Source organism: Cydia strobilella, chromosome 25 (genome assembly GCF_947568885.1).
Source record: "Cydia strobilella chromosome 25, ilCydStro3.1, whole genome shotgun sequence".
NCBI lineage: Eukaryota > Metazoa > Arthropoda > Insecta > Lepidoptera > Tortricidae > Cydia > Cydia strobilella.
Genome location: NC_086065.1, coordinates 5,326,214 through 5,348,476, shown reverse-complemented (window position 1 = coordinate 5,348,476; position 22,263 = coordinate 5,326,214). Strand labels below are relative to the sequence as shown.

Sequence of the window (22,263 nt, the reverse complement as noted above, 5' to 3'; positions counted from 1 at the left end):
AAACGTGCCTCGAAAATCAAGAAAATTTGATTCTCGTTCAGAGGGCGCTACTAGCTTTGGCTTACTGTCGTATAGATGGCGTTGACGGTTTCGTTTGTTATTTAACAATTTTAACGCATATCAGTGAAAGAACATGGGTCAAAATCATAAAAATAATTAATGCAAATAAATAAATCATTTATCCATATTTAAATACATTTTATCGTATTTTTATAAATATTTATTTTTAGTTTTAAAGTGTGTCGACAGATGGCAGTGAATTTACTGGGGTTACAAAATTTACTATGACAGTACCGCTCTAGTATAAGTTACTCTATGTTTATGTTAATAATGAAAAGGGTAAAAACAGGTAATGAGACAAACAATAGGTATAAGGACAGTTTACATGTATTAGTTGTTGTTGTTTAGGCTAAGCATCGCCTCTCCATAAAGATAACCAATGAGTATGCATTTTAGATTCCTTATCTTTGTTTGCAAATGCCGGCCGTCACAAAGACAATGAACGGCTAACCTTTTTCTTTCAACACCCACAGTTTTAAGTGTCATCACTTTTATAATATCGCCTGACCGTCTGCAAGACGTTTAAACGATTTTTGCTCTGTGGTTCACCGGGAATGTCCCCGGTTGTACTTCTAATCCTTGCAGTCAACTGTACAAATAAATGACAGTAACTGTAACCAAACTAACGTCAAAACTACGCTAGACTGTTAATTTTAACCCGAAAACATTACACGGTTAAATATTATGAAATATTGCGGCACCCACTAATTGGTAGGCAATTAAAGATGTCCTCGGAGACATATGGTTAGACGCGTATTTTCGTCCGTCGCGCGCCATTGGCGGCTTGAATAATTGTGAGTTGTTGATGACTGGCAGATTTGAAGGCATATAATAAGTAACAAGGGATCATTTTGACTCTGTGCTAGGAAGCATCTACATGTTTGCGGTGTTAGGCTGAAACCTTCGGGTCATGGGGGCCACGTGCACATACAGCCATCCTTCTGGGCACCTTGCCGGTTGACGATGATCTGGGACCGTTTTTTTGTAGGTTTTTTTTTACTTAGTAATTTTTATTGTGTTTATTTATTTTTGCAAGTACCTAAGCCGAAATGTTTATTTTTATTTTTAATTCAATTTTTCCTGCAGAAGCAGGTACATGACCACTGTATCAAACTCGCAAAATTGTACTGAGATGACACCTGTCAGCGTACCCATCGAGTTTGAAAAATACTATAGTAGCGGATGAAACAACGCTTCTTCTTCTATGCTTATTTTTATAAAATCAGTACGTTCTCATATACACAAAGGTTTTTAACGTCTAAATTTTCAACCTGTTTAATTTTGCATGTTTAATATTTATTGAGCTATAATCTATTGTTTACCATGATTAATCAAAGATGGACAAAGATTTACCACAATTATGAATAAGTAGTGAAAATTCCCAATAAAAAAAAGCTTGAAACCCCCCAAACTTCCATGCATTTGACATTTTGAAAGACCTCCATCTAGAGTAATGCAGCGGCGAAATTAAATGCGGTAGCCCTCATTGTGATTTTTAATTATACCTACTACCTCGTGTATGGTAATAAATACGTAATGACAATTAGCAAAATTAGCATTACGCTTTCAAAGTCCTAGCATAACCTAAACCAAGACCAAAATACTAAGTACCTCTCATGTTAACTGGAATAAATCATACAAAGCTGTAAATCAGGCGTTAAGTCAGCCATGATTTAAGTGTTCGCGGAATCGAACCCGGGACTCCGGTGTGGCGGTCTTTGATCTAAGTTTAGCAAAAAAGTGGAGGTGATGGCGTGAATGTCATTTTGCACAAAATAAAGGGTCATTCTGTGAGAATACCTATGTCGGCGGTTGCGTCTAATTGCCACGACTCTTTTCGTACATTTTTTATGGGTCTCGGCAATTAGACCGCAGATCCGCAGACATATTTTTTGAGGGCTCATAACCTAATGGTGGTATTAACCCTTTAGAAACCTTACACACGTTTATGACACCTTTGTACATACATATTCTTGCAAATAAATTATTTTATTCTATTTTATTCTATTCTTTACCAGGCTAAGGGATATATATTTCCCACATACGGCACTTCAAACATGTCTTTTTTTTTTCGATGAGTAAGACTGACATTCGATCCAAGTTAACAATGTATCGAAATAAACTTCGTGTACCTTCCGAAGTCGCGACTGTAACTTTCTCCAATTTTCATTTTTTTAGACATTGTGGCATTGTTAGCAGAATTGAATCCAAGTTAATATACAGTGTATTGGCAACTGTCAAAGGTTTTTTATAGATGGCGCCAGCAGTACCATTTAACTGTCTCTAATTTTGGTCTATGAGATTTGGCTTAACGAAACAAGAATTTGACACTATTCGTAGGATCGATAGGTAAAACCTATGCTGGCGCCATTGTAAAATTCGACCGGTCAACCCCATTGAATTCAACGAGCAAAGCTAAGCAAAAGGCGTTGCAATCGTTTCGTTTCCAGCTTCAGTTGTGTTCAAGTTCTAATTAATAGAGAAAATTTCCAATTTGTTGTTTATGGATTGATTGGCAATTGAGCGGAGCGGCGGAGCGGAAGATAGACCATAAACTTTAGACTTTCTAGAAAGACAGTTGGAACCAGGACAATCAAAGTCCATTTTATGTTCTTGCCCGTGGTGTCTAGGGGTCTAGCCAATTTCATAATCGTTTATAGCCAGTAAGTAGACTTACTTACTTACTTACTCCGTTGGCTCAGCGACCCAAAACGAGACTTGGCCTCCGACACAAGACAGCGCCACTTTCCTCGGTCCTGTGCGTCCTCTCGCCAATTGGTGACTCGAAGTTCGCGCAGATCGGCCTCCACCATGTCGCACCATACCTGGGGCGTCCGACAGGACGTCTTCCTGCTGGGCGGCCCAGGTATGCTCTTTTCACGGTCCAATCTACATCCATTCTACAGCAGTAGGTAGAACTTAAATTAAATTCGTAGCATCTGTCATCCCGATATTTTTTTTCTTTTCGTCTAGCGTTTGTTTGCGTTCGATTATATGTCATCTTGGCTAGGTTCCCTGAACAGCTGATTTACCCAGAAAACAACTTACCTTCTACAATCTCGAGGTCATTTAAATCTCTACCGTAGGTCACCTTTAAGTTTCACCATTAGTCGTTCGTTCTTTGTTCTCTCTTTTCGCCATTTTCGCCTAAAAAATATAAAAATATATCAAGTTTTTGGTAATTTTACTCCTCTGATATCAAAGACAAGATTTGGGGTCAGGGTTTGGGAAAATGTCTGCGATTTGGTTTAATGAATTTCTTTTCTTAAGCTCGCACAACAGGTACAGGTACAGTGAGTTCAGGTTCTTCTCCGAACGCATCTCGCTGAGCACTGAGCGGACGGCCGTGCGTAGCCGAGAGCGCGGATATCATTGTTGTTGAATTACCTATTATATTTAATTATTTTTAACAAAAAATATAATTAATGACTTCGATCAACAATAACATTAAGCATTTTTAGAAGAAATTTTGTACAAAAATAGTAAAAACATAATAATGATGCGCTTTAGACCTGTGATTTTTTCTAGACACAGGAGCCCCGTTGTCAATTATAAAGTCTTGTCCACCTGACTCACATGATTCATTTATGATATGATTTATAGTGCATGATATATGCTAGCCATCAGCAACATAGGCCACAAAGCATCTCTTGCAGATGATTGTTGCAGCGTCAGATAGGGCAAGTTTTTTGTATTTTGTAAGCTGTTATTTATTTTTTAATTTAGTTGTAATGTACTTTTGACGATTCAAAAGAGATTGTAAAATCCTACTTGATTAAATGAAATTCTATTCTATTCTATTCTTTAATATATTTTTTTGCTTGTTACCTGCCGTGATCACTTGATGGTCTCATATTCAGGCATCTTTCATATCGGTTCAACGGGTTTCCTTCCTCCCGATTCCCTTCCTTTTCCCTTTCCTTCCTTCTTTTCCTTTTGCTTTCTTTCTTTTCTCTTGTTCTTTTTTTTGGATTTCCTTTTATTTACTTAGGCTGTTATAGAGACCCATTGCTGGGCTCATAAACCATAAATTCCCGTTGTTGCGTTACCTCCTGAATACTCCTGATAAAATAATATGAGCTGGACTAATTATTTCTATGCAGTAGATAATATTTAGATGACTGTTTTTGTTATTGCTCAGTGACGTATCAAGTCACCTGATAAACTGACATAATATAGATACGCCCATAGACATAGTATATACAAGTAGTTATAGACGCGCCACCGAGCGACCGGGGGTAAGAGAAAGAATATTCATATAAAATTTGGGCAGCATAGGATTTTTTCTCTTTCACTCTTATAAATTTCGGTATTTCGCCATCGCCTCCTACCTATGATGCCACCCGGTCGGTGATAAGGACAAAACATGGCACTATTTTCTCTTTCCTCTTATAGGAATCGCAATAAGACTATCTTTCTCTATCAAAGAGTGTCAGGCCCTTGGATACGCCACTATGCAAAGAGGTCTTCCGTCCGCCAATCCGGTCTACCTCTTTCCCGATTGTCAAAAATGTTTATTGTGTAATATCAGTAATATCATAGAGTAACTTATACGAAGTTATATCTACCTTTGGTAATATGTTTGCAAGGTTTGCAATAAAAACTTTTGACTTGATCTTTAGCCTGTCCAGATACTGTCCAGGTGGACGAAAAAAATTGTTATATTTTGACAGTTTTATGTAAGGTTAATATTAGTAAAATACAAGTACAATAATATATTTTTACCGCATAGTGGTCTAATATAGAAGTAGTGGTAGTGTAGTATAATGGTCTGCATAGTTCGTTATTAAAAATATGTGTATAGGTACGTATTGAATTCTGTTCTTATGCGGGTGATATATTATCATCATCATCACCATTTTAGCCTTCAGTCGCCCACTGCCGAGCTCTCTTCGTGTACGCCACTTATCCCGGTCCTGGGCTAGTCTTAGCCAAAAGTGCCCCGCGATTTTTCGAAAGTCTCCACCCAACGAGCCAATGGACGCCACGGACGGAACGGACGTGATATATTATAGCAAGACTGTTAATGAATGTCAGATTCTACAAATCGAAGGTGAGAATCGTTTTCAATCTTTTCTTACTTTGGCTACTTTGTGTGGCTACAATACAACGGACACCCTTTGACACCAGTCACCGCACACAGCTTTACAGTAAGTTACAAAAAGAGGTTATGTGGCTTACTATGTTAAACATTTGTGTCGTTTCTAAGAAAAAGTCCCACTTTGTCGCTTTCCATAAGGACGCTTTGACAGGTTATTCGTATACAAGCAAATCTCGCCCTTACGGTAAGCGACAGAGATGGGACCTTTGACTAAGAGTGTGAACTGTACACATATATACGATTTTTAAAAGGATTAGAAGACTTCAGATACTTCTGACGCGTTGTTTCAAACTTCTCCTTTCGGGTATTCTCGGCTCCGTTCGGCTCAGCATTGCTCCGAGCAATTATTAGGGTTGACACAATTTGACGTCCCTTTGCGTGCACGACTACAGATAAGATACTTACTTACTCACTTACTGATGTGACGCGACGACCCGAAGTGGATCTTGGCCTCCGACACCAAAGACGCCATGCTACTCTAAAGCCGTTTCTGTCCAGTGGACGGCGCCGAGTTCGCTGAGGTCTTTCTGCACTTCGTCTCTCCAGCGGTACTACCTAGGGCGTCCACGGTCTTCGGCCACTTGGATACAGATAAGATAATAACTTAAATTTTGACAACCCTAAATAACCGTAAGGGATAGTGCCATATATTAGAAAGGGACAGAATGATTCGTCCCTGAACCGCTGTCAAACTTCGGTTTTGTAGGAAGTTTTTCATATTGTTACATATCTAGAGAGGAAAATGGGGACTAGGTTTGAAATGGAGGCGGGCTTCCAGTTTCCTCTTAAAGAAGGCTCAAACTTCAAATGCATGTAAGTAAACGTATTGGAATTTCAATAAAACCAAAGTTTAATTTGAAAACCATAGATATAATTTATTACTTTTTACACTTAAAACTAAAACAGTCAAGACCGAACATCCAATAGATAATTTAAAATTAATATTTACAAACGAAAATGGAAGAAATGTGACTAAGTTCATTAAATTAAAAAGTACAGTCAACGGCACAAGTGATAAAGACTGGTGCTCCATTACGACACCCTGAGCTACAATAAGCACATTACGTAACTACGTCGAAAATTTAAAGGGCCTTGTATACTGTAAAACGTTGTACGATGCACGTGCGAATAGGTAATTCGCACTTGTATCTTAAATAACTATTAAGATTTTACGAAAACAGGCAAGATATTGTAATGGCAAAGACACACAAATCTAAAAATAGGCTAGTTTTTAGCGTAGCTTATGCTTAAAAATACTATAAATAATATGATGTCTAAAACTACGCTTAAACTTTTTATTTATGTTTTTATTTATTTTTTCATTTTGTCACTTGCGTTGATTGACTTTTATTTTCTATAATTTTATTTATTCTTATAATTATTTGGTTAGATATCGCATCTTTAATTGAAATTTTGTGTTTTATAAAATTATAAAACAGTGCAAGATGAAAACAAAATTTGTAAAAAATGGTTTCGCAAAAAGTGTCACAATCTGGTATTCGCGATTTTTAATAAAACATGTTGTTTTATACTAACTTACAATATAACTGACAGCTAAAAGTATTAAGTAGGTACCTAAAAGGTTTTTCTTAAAGATATACACAAGAAGTCAGACAAGATTATGTATAAGTCTAAAATATAATTTAATATCGGCGTAAAGCAATAACATCGTAACTGAAAATTCCCAAAAATGGAAATGCCACGTTTTTGCTTCTATCCTTATTAATTATCAGTATAATGGCATATTATTATCTATAATAATTTATTATTACAAGCCCTACTATTCACAATGCTATGATTATGAAGACAAATAAATAATTTTCTTATTTTAATTGTAAAATACAGGAACATTTTTGATAGCACTAATTATTTCTAAAGTGATTTTATGTAACTGTAAAACAATGGTGTTTTATTTACATCAAGTATTTTCTTTATGTTTGTACAAACATATAATGATATTAATGATGTAGTTAGGATTTAGAATCAGCCTCCGCAAGTTTGAGCTTGAGCTATTAGTAAACATTATTTTAAATGACTTTAATGAGAGGAGCTGCTTCATTTTTAGGGTTCCGTACCCAAAGGGTAAAAACGGGACCCTATTACTAAGACTCCGCTGTCCGTCTGTCTGTCTCTCTGTCACCAGGCTGTATCTCATGAACCGTGATAGCTAGACAGTTGAAATTTTCACTGATGATGTATTTCTGTTGCCGCTATAACAACAAATACTAAAAAGTACGGAACCCTCAGTGCGCGAGTCCGACTCGCACTTGGCCGGTTTTTTTTTAATTTTAATGGCGGTCTGGCCAAACAAGTTGGCAAAAATTTGCCATAATTATAGGAGCTATTTTTCTATCAAAACGAAAAACGGAAGTACCTTAATACATGAAACTACTTTTACAAAAACTAAATTGGTGCTTAAGTATATTGTCAATTACATTTAACTTTATTTTTCAGTTTTTAATGATCTTTAACAATCAATTGTAATAAAAAGAACCCTTGACGCCTTATTAAAAAATAATTATGATATTTTGAACAGACCATCCAATCCTTGGCCATTTTCATTTTTCAAATATGATCGCGTTTCAAGCCTCCCTAAGGTAGCTCCTAGAACTATATTTGTCTATTCTTCTTCTCCAGATGCTTCTCTAACTAGTGAAGGTTAGCAGTTGTCTATACAGTATCCCCAACTACAGAACTCCTTCCTACGTAACACTAATCTCCTCCTCCTCATCGCTCTCGGTCGAGGTGCTGTGATTGTACAGCCCCTGTAGAGGGTTCCTCTATCCCGAGGCCTTTTTGATATTGTATGATGTCTAGTCATTCAAACAGCTAGCTCCTATTGCCAAGTATCCTCAACTACAGAACTCCTTCCTACGTAACACTAATCTCCTCTTCCTCATCGCTCTCGGTCGGGGTGCTGTGATTGTACAGCCCCTGTAGAGGGTTCCTCTTTCCCGAGGACTTTTTGATATTGTATGATGTCTAGTTATTCAAACAGCTAGCTCCTATTGCCTATACAGCCTCAACTACAGAAACCCATCTCCCTATGTGACACTAATCTCCTCCTCCTCATCGCTTTCAGTCGCGGTCCTATGATTGTACAGCCCTTGTGCCATCAACTGCATGGCTAGCGGGTTCCTCTGTCCCGAGGCCTTCTTGATCTTGGCTCGCTTGTTCTGGAACCAGATCTTGATCTGGGCTTCAGCCAGACCGAGCTCCGCGGCGAGAGCTTGCCGCCGCCGCTCGGTCAGGTAGCGGTTCTCCGCGAACTCGTGCTGTGGACAAAGGAATTTATTAATTTTGGAGAACAAGAGCCGCCTTTTTCTACTGAAAAAGCTAGCTTGCTAGAGTATATTATAGGTTGGTCACGACTTTTGCGTCTGATTGCCATGTTGGTTGTTTGACAAAACAAGTTGGTAGCTCGCCCTATGCTACTCCAGATCTTTAAGTTGTCAAAAGGAAACCATTCACAGTTAGCTGCTGGACAAATGTTAAACCTTATACTCGTAAAGAGGCCCATTATCAGTCCGCCGGACGATATCAGCCTGTGAGTTAGAGCGAAAACTTGACAGTTCCGAACAACTGACAGGCCGATATCATTCGGCGGTCTGGTAATGGGTTGGCCCCATAACGGGTGAACCAAACAGATTTGGAAAGTAAGGTCTTAGGTGCAGGCTACCTTATAAAATGGTGAAATAGAGGTAAATGTATAATACCTTTAGTCTAGCGAGCTGCGCTGCGCTAAAAGCGGTTCTCGGTCTCTTCTCTTCAGGAATTTCGCGTTTTTTCATTCTTCGGCTTCTGGGGCCTGTTGGCAAAAGAAATATAATTTTTACTAAAATTCTTTTACTAATAACATGCGTTTGCTTACATGCTTACTAAGGTCAATTTGGAAGAGATCAGCATATAAAATTTATTGCAGGGAAGACCATCATATTCATAGGGCAAGAATTCTCTTATTTGTATATGTACGTCGCTTAAGGGGCACACTGACTATCAGTCCGCCGGACGATATCGGCCTGTCAGTTAGAACAAAAATTTGACAGTTCCGAACAACTGTCAGGCCGATATCGTCCGGCGGACTGATAGTCAGTGGGCCCCTTTAGACACAGTCACAAAGGCAGAGCTTCACTCCTGCTCTACCGACCTTTTGTAAGTTGAGTATAGTCCGACAAGAAATTGTAAAAAAATATTGAGGGCGCCACTTCCTACGTAACTGTCACATTTTTGACGTAAAATTAAACATGGCAACAATTTAGTATGGAATTTTTAAAGTTCCATTTTATTTTATTTCTACAATTTTATGTCGCACTAGGTGTACAAACAAACTCAAGATTTAAAAGCGACGAAAGAGGTTATAGACGGTATTCTCGACAGTGACCCTATAATAATTTTTATATAAAGCAAAAAAAATGAAATAATCACCATGTCGAGAGAAATTCGGACACACAAGTTGGAATATGCATTTTCTTATTTAAAGTCCAATGAGTGTAAAGTTCGATTTTAAAGAAATAGAGGAGTTATCCGTTAACGTTAAAACAAGAAATAGAAAAAAATGCAAATCAAAATAAAAAAGTAATGTTCCCTAGTTGGACGAAATAATTTCTTTAATTTCTTAAAAAAAAGATATAAACGCTGTAATTGTTTCGTCGAAAATGTTTCGTAGTTGATCAATGAAAAACCATACAAAAATAAGCCTTGTGAAAAGACACACAAGGCTTATTTTTGTATGGTTTTTCATAGAGAAATAAACCCTTTTGAAAATACACTCCTCAGTTGTGAATAATTAAATAATTATAATTATGTAGTATTACAGCTACATAATACAAATTTTTCTATTGGTAAACAATTACAGTTTCAAATATAATGGGGTAATTACAAAAAACAAATTAGAGGTAATTAATTTAACCTCACGAGATACAGTATTAACCCTTTCACCAAAATAATAATTAACGGTAATTACCGTAACCGGCTTAATTAACTATTAAGGAAATAACCCTCTTCCTAACTATATGTGAACTAGGTATATGTGGGTAGTTCATAATTAATTCTTAGGGGTATTTGTAAAGAAACTATGTAACAGGGTGAACTAATTAACAATTTTTTATTCATGTACTAGAGTTAGACCACAGATCATGTTAGACCAAGATAAGTCTGCAACGATTTTGATAGCACACTCAGTGCAAGTGTCATTTACACGTCATAATTTCATAGAAGCTTGACGTTTATAATAACACTTTCACTGCGGACTTTTCTTGGTCTAACTCTAGCTTCTATCCGTGACTTTCGGCCTGATTCGAACTTTAATATACGTCACAAATTTGCTAAAGATACGATATGGATCGGATATGTCAGTGTCAAAAGTGACGTTCCTTCAAACAAAAACGTCACTTTTGACGTATCTTAAAGTTCTAATCAGGCCGTTTCTCTGCGTGGAATGATGATGATGATGATGAATAGAAACTACCTAATGTCCTTCCCCGGGCCTCAAACTATCTCCATACAAAATTTCACCTAAATCGGTTCAGCGGTTTAAGCGTGAAGAGGTAACAGACAGACAGACACACTTTCGCATCCATCCATACTAATATAAATGCGAGTGTGTCTATCTGTTACCTTTTTACGCTTAAACCGCTGATCCGATTTAGTTGAAATTTGGCATAGAGATAGTTTGAGTCCCGGAGAAGGACAGGATAGTTTTTATGTCAGAAATCATCCCTAAAGAGAGTGAAAATGGGGGTGAAATTGAGAGATTTAATGTATTGCCTGATGATGTCAAGCAATTAAGCTTATGCTCAAATTGAAATATTGCTATTACACTTTATCCAGGCGCTAAACTCTAGCTGCTGTCACTGATTCCACGCAGATGAAGTCGCGGGCAAAAGCTAGTTTATAATATAAATAAGCTAGTATGGATGGAGTAAGTAAGTATGGATTTACCCACGATTTACCATACTTCAAAAAACACAATCAAAAACACTAACCTACTTAGTTCTACTCTCTGCTCTATTCTTATAAGCACAATAACAACCATCCATATAATATTTTAAATGCGAAAGTCTGTCTGTCTGTCTGTCTGTGAGTTACCTCTTCACGCTTAAACCGCTGAACCGATTTAGTTGAAATTTGGTATACAGATACAGATAGTTTGAGTCCCGGGGAAGGACATAGGATACTTTTTATCCCAGAACTCACCCCTCAAGGTGGTGAAAAGGGGGGTGGAAATTTGTATGGGGAATCAATAACCGCTGAACCGATTTAGATGAAACTTGGTATGGGGATAGTTTGAGCTGTGGGAAAGGATATAGAATAACTTTTATCCCCGAAATCATCCCTTAAGGGTGTAAAAAATGGGGTGGAAATGTATAGTGTGGACCAATTTGGGGGTGAAAAAGGGTGGATTAAAAAGCAGATTTGTTTAATAATTAAGGTACCCAAATTACTAATTCCACGCAGACGAAGTCGCGGGCAAAAGCTAGTTATTAATAAATCAATATCATTCCTCATTTAATTATTACCAACTAATTCCACCACCATACGGCATCGGCACCCCTCACAAAAACCTAATAAATATTACATGGCATAACGTAATTGTACACAACACAACATTTTTCACACCATTATGGGATGGGACCCCACCCACACCAATTAAGGAATAGGGGTCCGTCGCGTTGTGGCGAAATGGCGTAAGTTATATTGACCTAGTAGCCATTTTGGTGATGTTGGTTAAATTATTGTTTGGCTGTTTGGGCTTGTATAGTCGCTATCAGATATATCGGAGCGCACGAGGTGCTCAAAAATAGCTGAACACACACACCTTGACAATAGATGCGTGTACAGATATTTGTACCTATATTATATTACTAGCTGTTGCCCGCGACTTCGTCTGCGTGGAGTTAGTAATTTTGGTAGCTTACTTTATATCCAATATGATTTTTATCGATTTCCCATACAAACTTCCACCCCCCTTTTCACCCCCTTAAATGATAATTTCTGGGATAAAAACTACCCTATATCCTTCCCCGGTACTTAAACTATCTCTATACCAAATTTCAACTAAATTGGTTCAGCGGTTTAAGCGTGAAGAGGTAACAGACAGACAGGTAGACAAACAGACACACTTTCGCATTTATAATATTAGTATGGATTTGTATTTGCACCTTGGCCGTTTCGATAATCTTAAATAACTACTAATATGATAAAACCAAAGGTAACTCTGTCTGTCTGTTTGTCTGTCTGTTTGTCTGTCTGTTACCTCTTCACGCTTAAACAGCTGAACCGATTTAAATGAAATTTGGTATAAGGACAGTTTCAAGCCCGTAAAGGACTTAGATAGTTTTTATCAATCATCATCACTCCACGCAGACAAACTCGCGGGCAGAAGCTAGTACAGTCGAAGGCAAAAATATTGATCCATACAAATGATTCAAAAATATGTGAACACGACTTTATTGTCTAAGGTTTAAGAGCGTACACATATTTTGGAAACATTGTTAATGTATATATATTTATGCCCTTGACTGTACAGTTGCCATCAGAATATATCAAAGCGGCCAAGATGCTCACAAATATCTGATGGCGACTTTACTTAATAGTTAGACTTTTTAATAACAAAACTTCCGTGAGACACAGACATATTATATATATTAATAACGGGTCACTCACGTATTTCGACTTAAAATACTGACTTTTCCCATGATTTTTTGAGGAATGTAGTGAGCACGATTATGAATGCCTCGTGTTTCGACCACATTAACTTTATGCAAATCATAAAGTTGATTTATTTTACACGGAAATTAGATTTCTCGGTTTCTTTTAATTTCGCACTTATGGAGCAGTGGCATTTCTTTTATTAATATGCCCATTTTTCACTTGTTAAGCAGTTTTTTAAGCTAAATTGTAGATAACTAATCATATTCAATAATTTATTCGAATGCAGTTGTTGAGGTTAATAAGTAAATGTAAAAAGTATTTTTTATACGACGATAGGTACTATTAGTACTTCTTCAGTTCCTATAGTACTTCTTCAGTTCCTATAGTACTTCTTCAGTTCGATTAAATTTAAACCATATTCAATTGGAAGAATTGCATTACTTGTTTCGTTAAATTTTCAAACAAATAAAAATCAACTCTATTCCCTACACTATAGGTTCAAATTTCATTGGCAAATTTTGGGTGTTTCATTTGTATGTCTGGGCCTTAGGAGGCTACGACAAACAAACATAAGGCTTGAAATTAAATGGGTGTTAATTCTACTACTACTACATAGGTATGTTATGTACGTATGTACTTCAAGACAATAAAAGACCAAAATAATAAACCTATCACACAAACTAGACCACAACATTATTCTAAAACAATACACCAATTACGATACAATCTAGATTCTAGACCATATGTTAAGGGGATCCCATGCCCCAATGACCTTCGATTTGAATCCCTTGGTTTTCTAATGTTTTTTGTAGCTTATCATATTAACAGCAACGGATTTTAGCAATATAGTATCCCATATTTACTTCAAAGTTCATTGTTTTCGAAATATTTGGCATCAAAGTTGAACAATTTTAGGCCAAAAAACTGGTTTTCTGGCCATAACTTTTGTGTTAATTAGTTTCAAATTAAAACCTTATACAAATTTTTAGAGACGTCTAAGCCGAACCCAAATATGTAGATTTCGTATAAGTAAGATCTTTCACAGCAATCGAGATACGAAAAAAGTGTTTTTTTAGACAATGTTTAAAACAATCATAAATAAATAAGTATTCATTTTTTTCACAATCCGGTAGACAAAAATGGAGATAAAAGATTGAAGAACCGATAGCCGCTTTTCTTATAATTCTATATGTAGTGCAAAAGTAGGAGATACGATTCAAAACTTGTCAAAAATCGATGAAAACCTCAGGTAGCCCCTTAAACCTAATCTATGTATTTAATTCTGCTAACACCATATTAAATCACTTAGTAATCTGTGAAAGGATCTAACATTTTCGCGTGAGACTGTACCGACAATAAATTCAACCTATCAGCGAAGGAAAAGCTATAAACACTTCTGTGGCTTCCTGTACTTTGAATTTAGATTTTTTCCAGTATTAACTGCAGTGGAAATTCGATTTTACTCTTTTAACATACGATTGAAATTGAATTGACTATTTAGAATTCCATTGTTTTTCAACTGGACTTTTTAGATAGTAGGTAAGTATAGTTTGACCCAGGACTTCAAACATACTGTCTTTTTCATACGCTAGTAAAACTAGCACCCAAAAGAAAGGTATGAGTATAGTTTTCTTTGTTCTTACTTACTGACAAGTTGTGTTTGCCAGACTATATTTTAGTAAATGTACAAGTGATCTTATTGAATACCTAGATTTTTAATAGTTTTACTTTAGGTGTAGAATTTTATTTTAGTTTTTAGAATGACCTAAAGCACCTACCTAAAAAGTTTTCATCTCTAAAAAAAATTATTTCTAAAGTAAAACACACAAAAAGCTAAATAGTGCCCTGTAAAATATAAGTTGTATTTATTTTACCAGAATCAAAAAGAACCTGAATTTTACTGCAACTGTTTTAATGAAAATTGAATTTTATCGCTTTAAGAATAGAAACGGATATGTTCTAAACACAAATCTTTCCAACAGTTGAAAAATTGTACACCGAATTGCTTTCTGCGACAGTAGAAAATAAACTCTATTTTAATAGTCTTAAGGTTGTTTTTAGCTTGTATAGTGAAATTGTTCGAGCCCGTTTATCACTCTATAAAATGGCCGCTAACTTTTTTATTCTTATTTTTAATTAAACAAAACGCTGCCAACGTAACGAGGCTGAAAAACGGTCGAGTTTTCTGTCTTAAAAAATGGCGGTTGCAGAATGTGCGTTATGTTGGTATTGTAATAAATTCTGTATGGTAAAATATTATGTGCAATTTTTGTTTTTTTCGAATTTTATTTTTGTTATTAATTTTGCTGTCAGAAATTTGTCGCGTCAGATGTTGTTGATTTATTTTAATCGGTTTTTCTAAAATATGGTATTTATCAGGATATTTTTATAGGAAAATTATTTGAGTGTATCCATTTGTTTTAATGTACAAAACAGTTTTTATTGTTTTACTCAAATGGTGTTTAACTAGATAACAAAATCAGAATACTTTAAAACCAGCTAGTGTAAAACACATTTTTTCAACTGTCGCAAAATGGCCATTCTGGTTTTTGCAAAAAAAAAGTTCAACAGTACACCTCGACATTTTTGCTAACGCTCCACAGTAAACTATTTGTAAAGAGACGCCTCTCACTAATGGAGTAACTAGTACCATTAACATACCTATATTACATCCGTGTATGTGTATGTTTAGCTCGTTCCATGTATGCTACTTCATACATATCATCGAACATGTTTATTTATTTTAAACTTTATTGCACAAAAAGAAATAAGAAGTATAAGCCCAAATATATTGGCTACCAGTTAACCACTGGGCCAAACAGAAATTTGCATGCAGTGAGAAATAAAAATGGTGCAAATACTTAGTTGAATACTAACGCTAATTCGCTGTTCACGCATTTCGATTACCCCAGCTGTCCCTAGTCCCTGCTAATATTAAAGTAACTCTGTCTGTCTGTAACCTCATCACGTTTAAACCGTGGATTTATATGGCATTTGGTATGGAGATAGATTGAGTCACTGACTCGGACATGTCCTAAGGTCTAGTGTTTATCACAGTAATCATTATTCTACGCAGACGCAGTCGTGGGCAGAATTTAGTAACTTAATAATTTGATAATGTGATGAGTCAATCATCTTTTTTATTTTACTCAAATTACCCCAGCCAGTTATTTATTATATTTATAATTAGCAATATATCTTAGAGCGTTTTTTCTCAACCATCCAAAAAAGGAGAGTAATGTTTACCAGTATTTACAGCACAATAAAGCACTCGCAGCCATAACTCTTGCGAATGGTGGAACTTGGGACGTTAACATTCCACCCTAACGAGTCTAACGACCACCCTTAAACATGTGACGATTACTGAATGTTTTAATTGTCTAAACTAATTTATTTGGAAGTTTTTGTAGTTGGCAGTTGAAATAAAGGTGTTTTGTCTGGCAACACTAGGTACCGAAAGCAGAATTAAATCCATTACAGAATTGAAACGTATACTTAACTAACAAACCCAATTTGTCAGTTTTAAAAAAGGAAAAAAAGACTATACTTATCCCTTGATTTTGGGTGTTAGTACTAGCGTAAGACAAAGAAAGTATAATTCTCTAGCTATGTTTGAAATGAAACAGTTCCTGGCCAAACTACAAGATATTTGTTACAAACAAATGAAAACAATAAAATGTAAAATTACACTGAGTGTCAGCTGTCACCTGCATCACTGCATCAAGCTATAATGTAAACCAAATTTTAATTCAAACAGATTTGAACCAAATCTTGTCTTTAACATTATTTGAATACAAACTTGTTGGTAATAAAGTTTAATCACCCAATCGGTGTAATTCGAAGCCAAAACCTGATTGTGGCGACCCCACATTAAGAATAATTACCTCAAAACAAGAAAGACTCAAGTCAATAAGAATTCCTTATCAAATCCGTTATTTTGGAAAAAAAAAATATACGAAATAAAAACATATTTAACCTCAAAATGGCATCGTTATTGTCACACAAAATTATCATTTGTAAGCGTGTTAAACGTGTGTTCACGCATTTTTTTAATATAATATTTATGAATCCCTTTTGCAGTTAATACCAGCAGTTATTTCTTTTTTATGTATGTACATAATTAAATTGATAATACTTATTATATAATCGTGTTCTTGCACTTACAATTACCAAATTTTGTACAAATATATTACATTATACATATACACATTGGCAGTAATTATAAATTAATATTAATACAATGCACCTCTTTCTCAGTTCTAAGTAAAATAATTATATAAATTCTGTAATTTGTTTTGAATCTGTAAAAAATAATTGTTATGTACGAATCTCGTGACATTGTATTTTGTATACATGTCTCTAAATAAGTAGTTAAAAAATTACATTACGCAAAAATGTTAATTGGCAAGTTAGTACCCTTTGCCGCCGCGTTAATGGGCGTGATGGATTTATTCCGGAGATGAATAAATAATCTGTCTCGTTTGTGTACAGTCAGCTTGATCTGACAAGAGATTTAGATTTATTTATTTCAGGATAAAAATTACACTATAAATTTGCATCAATGTCAAAATTAATTATACTTATCATGATCGTCAAACATTACATACTAACAAATATAAAATAAATAAAAATAATTTTCTCTCCCAATAAGGATCGCCATATATGTATATAAGTGTGTATAAATAAATAAAAAACTTGTCAAAAATTGATGTCAATCTAAGCAATTTAGAATCATCATTAATATGTTAAATAACAGGCATATTAAACTTCATTTAAAATCAACCCTTTTCATTTTATAGATAACTAGCTTTTGCCCGCTACTTCATCTGCGTGGAGTTAGTTATTTGGGTAGCTTATTTTTTATCCAATCTGCTTTTCAGTGAGAGAGTGTGTTTTGTTTATTTATTTGCGAAAGAAATGAAACATTAGTAATGCTACATTGCAGTGTTGGCCGAAATGTTAATGCAGTTAACCATTTACCAGTAGGTACAAATTGAACCGTAATCTGTAACCGTCCGTTACGGTTTACGGTTCAATTTGTACTGGTTAATGGTTAATTGCTATTAACGTTCGGCCAACACTGCTACATTGAGTGATGTTTCAACAACCAGAAATGTAATGACCATGTAATGACACTGGTATATCGTATAAATAACAAAAACAGATCAAATTCATACCCTACCCTGTTTTTATAAGGGCCATTTTTTAATTATTTTTTCGATTTTATTTTTTTGACAGCTTTTGATAAAAGTTGGTAGGTTTGAAAAAACACGAAATCCAAATTTGGGAAAAAAAACCATACGTTTTCCGTTCCTTTAGTCATATAAAAATAAAAAATCAACACATCCTTTATTATAGAATAAATAATCAGAAATAACTGAACACACCCTGTCCACATTATCACTCCAACCAAATGTCAATTTAGTTTAAGATATATTTAAATATAATCAGACTTATGCGGTTTTGCGGTTTGGCCGTGTTCTTTAATGTCGTGTGATGAGTGTATTGCTCGTTACGTTTTACCACTGTTTTGCTTATTAAACAAAATTTAATCCATGCTTGACATAGAAAGTGTCTGAGGGAATCATCCCAAGTAATTTCTTACGCAAATTTCACAACGAAATCAAATTTTCTTCTGAAAAATAATAATAGGTAAGGCATGATGTACTAGGGACTAGGGAACAAATCAAATTATTTTATTAAATATTTTTTAGGGTTCCGTACCCAAAGGGTAAAAACGGGACCCTATTACTAAGACTCTTCTGTCCGTCTGTCCGTCTGTCTTTCTGTCCGTCACCAGCTGTATCTAATCAACCGTGATAGCTAGACAGTTGAAATTTTCACAAATGATGTATTTCTGTATAACAACAAATACTAAAAAGTACGGAACCCTCGGTGGGCGAGTCCAACTCGCACTTGTCCGATTTTTGATTTGTGTTTGGGACGGGTACCGCCGTGACCGGTCCGGGTGGTCTAGTGGTTAGGACGTTAGCCGCGTTAGCTAGACACCGGTTCGATTCTGACCTCGGGCATCGCAGAGCTTGGTCACTTTATCTTTAGTATTCTCATAGGTATATTATATAGTAACATCTATTTCAGTTTATCCTATTTTTTAGTAATTTAGTAATTTGTAAATAATTTCTCTCGTAAATAGTATAATAATATGAAGAGGAAAACAAAGTAAAAAATAAATAATAATAATAGGCTCTTGCATGCCTTAGTATTTCTTCCAATAACAGAAAAAGTAAGTATTCTTGTAAGAATTCTACCCTCTTTCACAATAAAACACCCCAAAAGGTACAAATGCCACCCCAACACATTTACCTACCAAATTATACCCCCAAAACTACCCTTGGAAAATCAGAAAAAATCAATTCCTAACAAATGGTTACCCTGCAACATAACACCATATCAACTCAAACAAATATGAACCATAAAGTACTAGTTTAAGGTTCAATTCAGATTGGAACAATGTTGAAGTGGGCTTGGTATGCAGCAAAATTGGTTTTACTGTGATTTTAGAGGAATATAGACTTTATCTGTATAAGGATAGGATGGTTGGGAATGTATGTTATAAGTTGGTGGAGTCGAGGCGTAAGGATGTGTATTGAATATCTAATAGAGTGACTTGGATGGATGAAACATATTTAGAGAAGTTTTTGGAGGCGGTGTGGTTACATCCCTGGGCATACCGCTTACCTAGTGATTACGTTAGGTAATGTATTTTTTCGAATTTTAAAACTAAGTATTGTACATATATACTTACCTACAGAAACAACTTTAGCGCATTTACATGTGTTGAAGAGAAGACCCACCACTAAGGTCTTTTTTCTTTCTTTTCTTAGGCGGTTGGTAATAAAATAAGTCTAAATATGACATTTTTATTTACTTATTTACTCGACTTCTCACATTAATAACTTTTTAGTTCTTACTAACCGCCTAAGTTATTCTCTTGTCTGTGTATATATAAGGACCAAATTTTTGTCGCATTTTTTTGTATTTTTTTAGAACGATTTTTAATGCTTTATACAGCACAACCGAGGTTTGAACCTGCGATTTTTAACCACCACCACAGAATAAATAATAGTACTTGGTACAGAAGGTTCACTCTCTAACAAAACGCGTCTATTACGACAGATATGACCGCTAGGTGGCGCAAGCGAGAGCAGGCGTCCGTTCCGTAGCGGTGCGCGGCAACTACTATGAGACTATGACTAGACACCAATATTGGCGTGGGCCGCGTGTACTTGTAGCGAGGCGACGAAATCGCGGAGTGAGCCACGCCTGCCATCACCACACAATCATATGGAAGGTTAATTGGTTCGAGTTTCAAGACATACCGCATCCATTGCTTCCAGCATGCTAGTACTAAAACCTTTGTAGCCGAAAGTGCTTGTAATCTTAACATACCCAAACATTGCCACCTTAGTTCCGAAACGTCACAGATACTCATACGTCATGAAAAGTCACCACGGTATAATACTATGTGTAAACTTGGAACGTGCTTGTCATCTTTAGATACTAATAGCTTTTGCCCGCGACTTCGTCTGCGTGGAGTTAATAATTTGGGTAGCTTATTTTTTATCCAATCTGCTTTTTATCATTTTCCCATACAAACTTCCACCCCCCTTTTCACCCCCTTAAAGGATGATTTCTGGGATAAAAACTACCCTATGTCCTTCCCCGGGACTGAAACTATCTCTATACCAAATTTCAACTAAATCGGTTCAGCGGTTAAAGCGTACCCATAACACAAGCCTCCTTGGGCTTACCGGTGTAAGAATGTCCTATAATATTTATTTATTCATTCTATAATATTTAATCGTGAAGAGGTAACAGACAGACAGACAGACTTTCGCATTTATAATATTAGTATGGATAAACAGTTTCCTATGCCATTTTATTTAATGTACCTGTACCGACATTATACTTAAAAAAAAATAGATTTTTTCTAGTCGGAATTACAAGCTCTTTTGATTCTAATAGGAGAAGAAAACTGTCCCAAAAAGCATCTCAAATTTTCATACAATAATGTCTAACAAATTGGTAACAGAAAGAAAATAAATCTCTTGACACATTTTTCTCTCAAGGAGCTCATAATTCTGTGTACAGTAAGTGTGTACAAATACACCCCAATGGACCTTATTGAATTTAGTCCCTAAGCAAATCCGATAAGAGAAAAATGTGTTTTTCTTTCAATAAAAAAATACATATTTCGGGCTTTTTATTATTACTGTCGAAGTTTTCATCAAGCATTGATGGGAAAATAAAGTAGTTGGTCCAAAAATCTCAACTTCACAAAATCGTTTAAATTAATCTCGCATAGTTCAATAATTACGTGTAAATATCCCGCATTTCTGGTGCTGAGGCCACCTAAACCGAAATCAAGTCATTACTGGATGCCGGCCGGCAAAAACATTGCCGGCCTGGTGGCCTGTTGGCCTGTTCTTAGTAAACTAGGGGTGGGATGATGTCGAAATTAAAAGTATTGATTTTTTGGATTTTTACTTATGAATCATTTCATGAATAATCATCAGAGTGACGTAAGACTCATTTGTTAGAGATAGAGACAATATCTTTGGTTACGAATTCACTTGCTTTAACCACTTCACCACCGCTTATGACAATACATACTATTGAGAAAAGTTTCCATAGGTCTTAGTGTTTTTACATTGTCCAATCCGATATCGGATTAATCCATGTTACACTATAAAAACCTGACTTTATGTCAGGAATTGAACCCAAGACCTTGTTAATTAGCGATTAGTTTAACTAATTGCCCATTAGTGTTAAGTGAAGCGTGGAGTTTACACTTGGTTTAGTTGTGTCCTAACACATTAGCGCTTTCGACGCTGTTGGATAAATTATGAGTGAAAATTACTTTGTTGCGACATGTGGCTGGCCAGCAAAGTTATTACATACATACATTATGTATACATTGCCTAAAAAGTGCTAAAAACTTGGCAAAATTGTATCAAGTTTACAATTAGAAATATTCAAAAATTGGTGGTAGCAGAGTGGTTCAGTTGCATGAATTTTATAGTGAACCTGAGAGCTTTTCAAAACTTATACCTACCTACTACATGGAACGTTATTTGGGCAAGATTTCGTTATCTGCGTATTCAACCGATTTTTCGATGGTGGTAGGCCCTCAGGGCACTTAGGGGTCATTATCCCAAGAAAAATCTTAACAGAACAGCGCATCCTAACGCGAAATTTGGTTCACTAAGTTAAACAATGCTTGCAACACAATCAAGACGTAATCTCGTGACTATTTGCAGTGTATCATTATGATATTATAAAGGTTTCTTTAATTAATTACGACTGTTATCGTGATAATTAATTTCCATGATCGGCTTTAATTTCCTCATTATTGTATTTATTTATTGTAAATGTCTGTTTTATGTTAAATCGATGTGTAATGATAAGAAATAAAAGCATTGAATATT

General features: G+C 35.6%; 1 protein-coding gene across 4 annotated transcripts in view; it reads right to left on the bottom strand.

Annotated features, from left to right (window-relative positions):
- Nucleotides 1-6,010: 6,010 nt before the first annotated feature.
- LOC134752778 (segmentation polarity homeobox protein engrailed-like) overlaps nucleotides 6,011-22,263 on the bottom strand; it is a 35,262-nt gene continuing 19,009 nt past the window's right edge. Inside the window, exons 2-5 of one of the 4 annotated variants that reach the window (XR_010128770.1) lie at nucleotides 8,878-8,969; nucleotides 8,282-8,436; nucleotides 6,321-7,939; nucleotides 6,011-6,188 (exon numbers count right to left, since the gene is read on the bottom strand). Coding sequence is in view for 3 of the 4 variants with exons in the window: in XM_063688478.1 (XP_063544548.1) it covers nucleotides 7,864-7,939; nucleotides 8,282-8,436; nucleotides 8,878-8,969 (323 nt within the window). In the remaining variant the exon portion in view is untranslated. Of the gene's footprint in view, nucleotides 7,940-8,017; nucleotides 8,109-8,156; nucleotides 8,437-8,877; nucleotides 8,970-22,263 lie in introns of those variants that run through there. The other 3 variants (XM_063688478.1, XM_063688480.1, XM_063688477.1) reach the window with 3 other exon arrangements.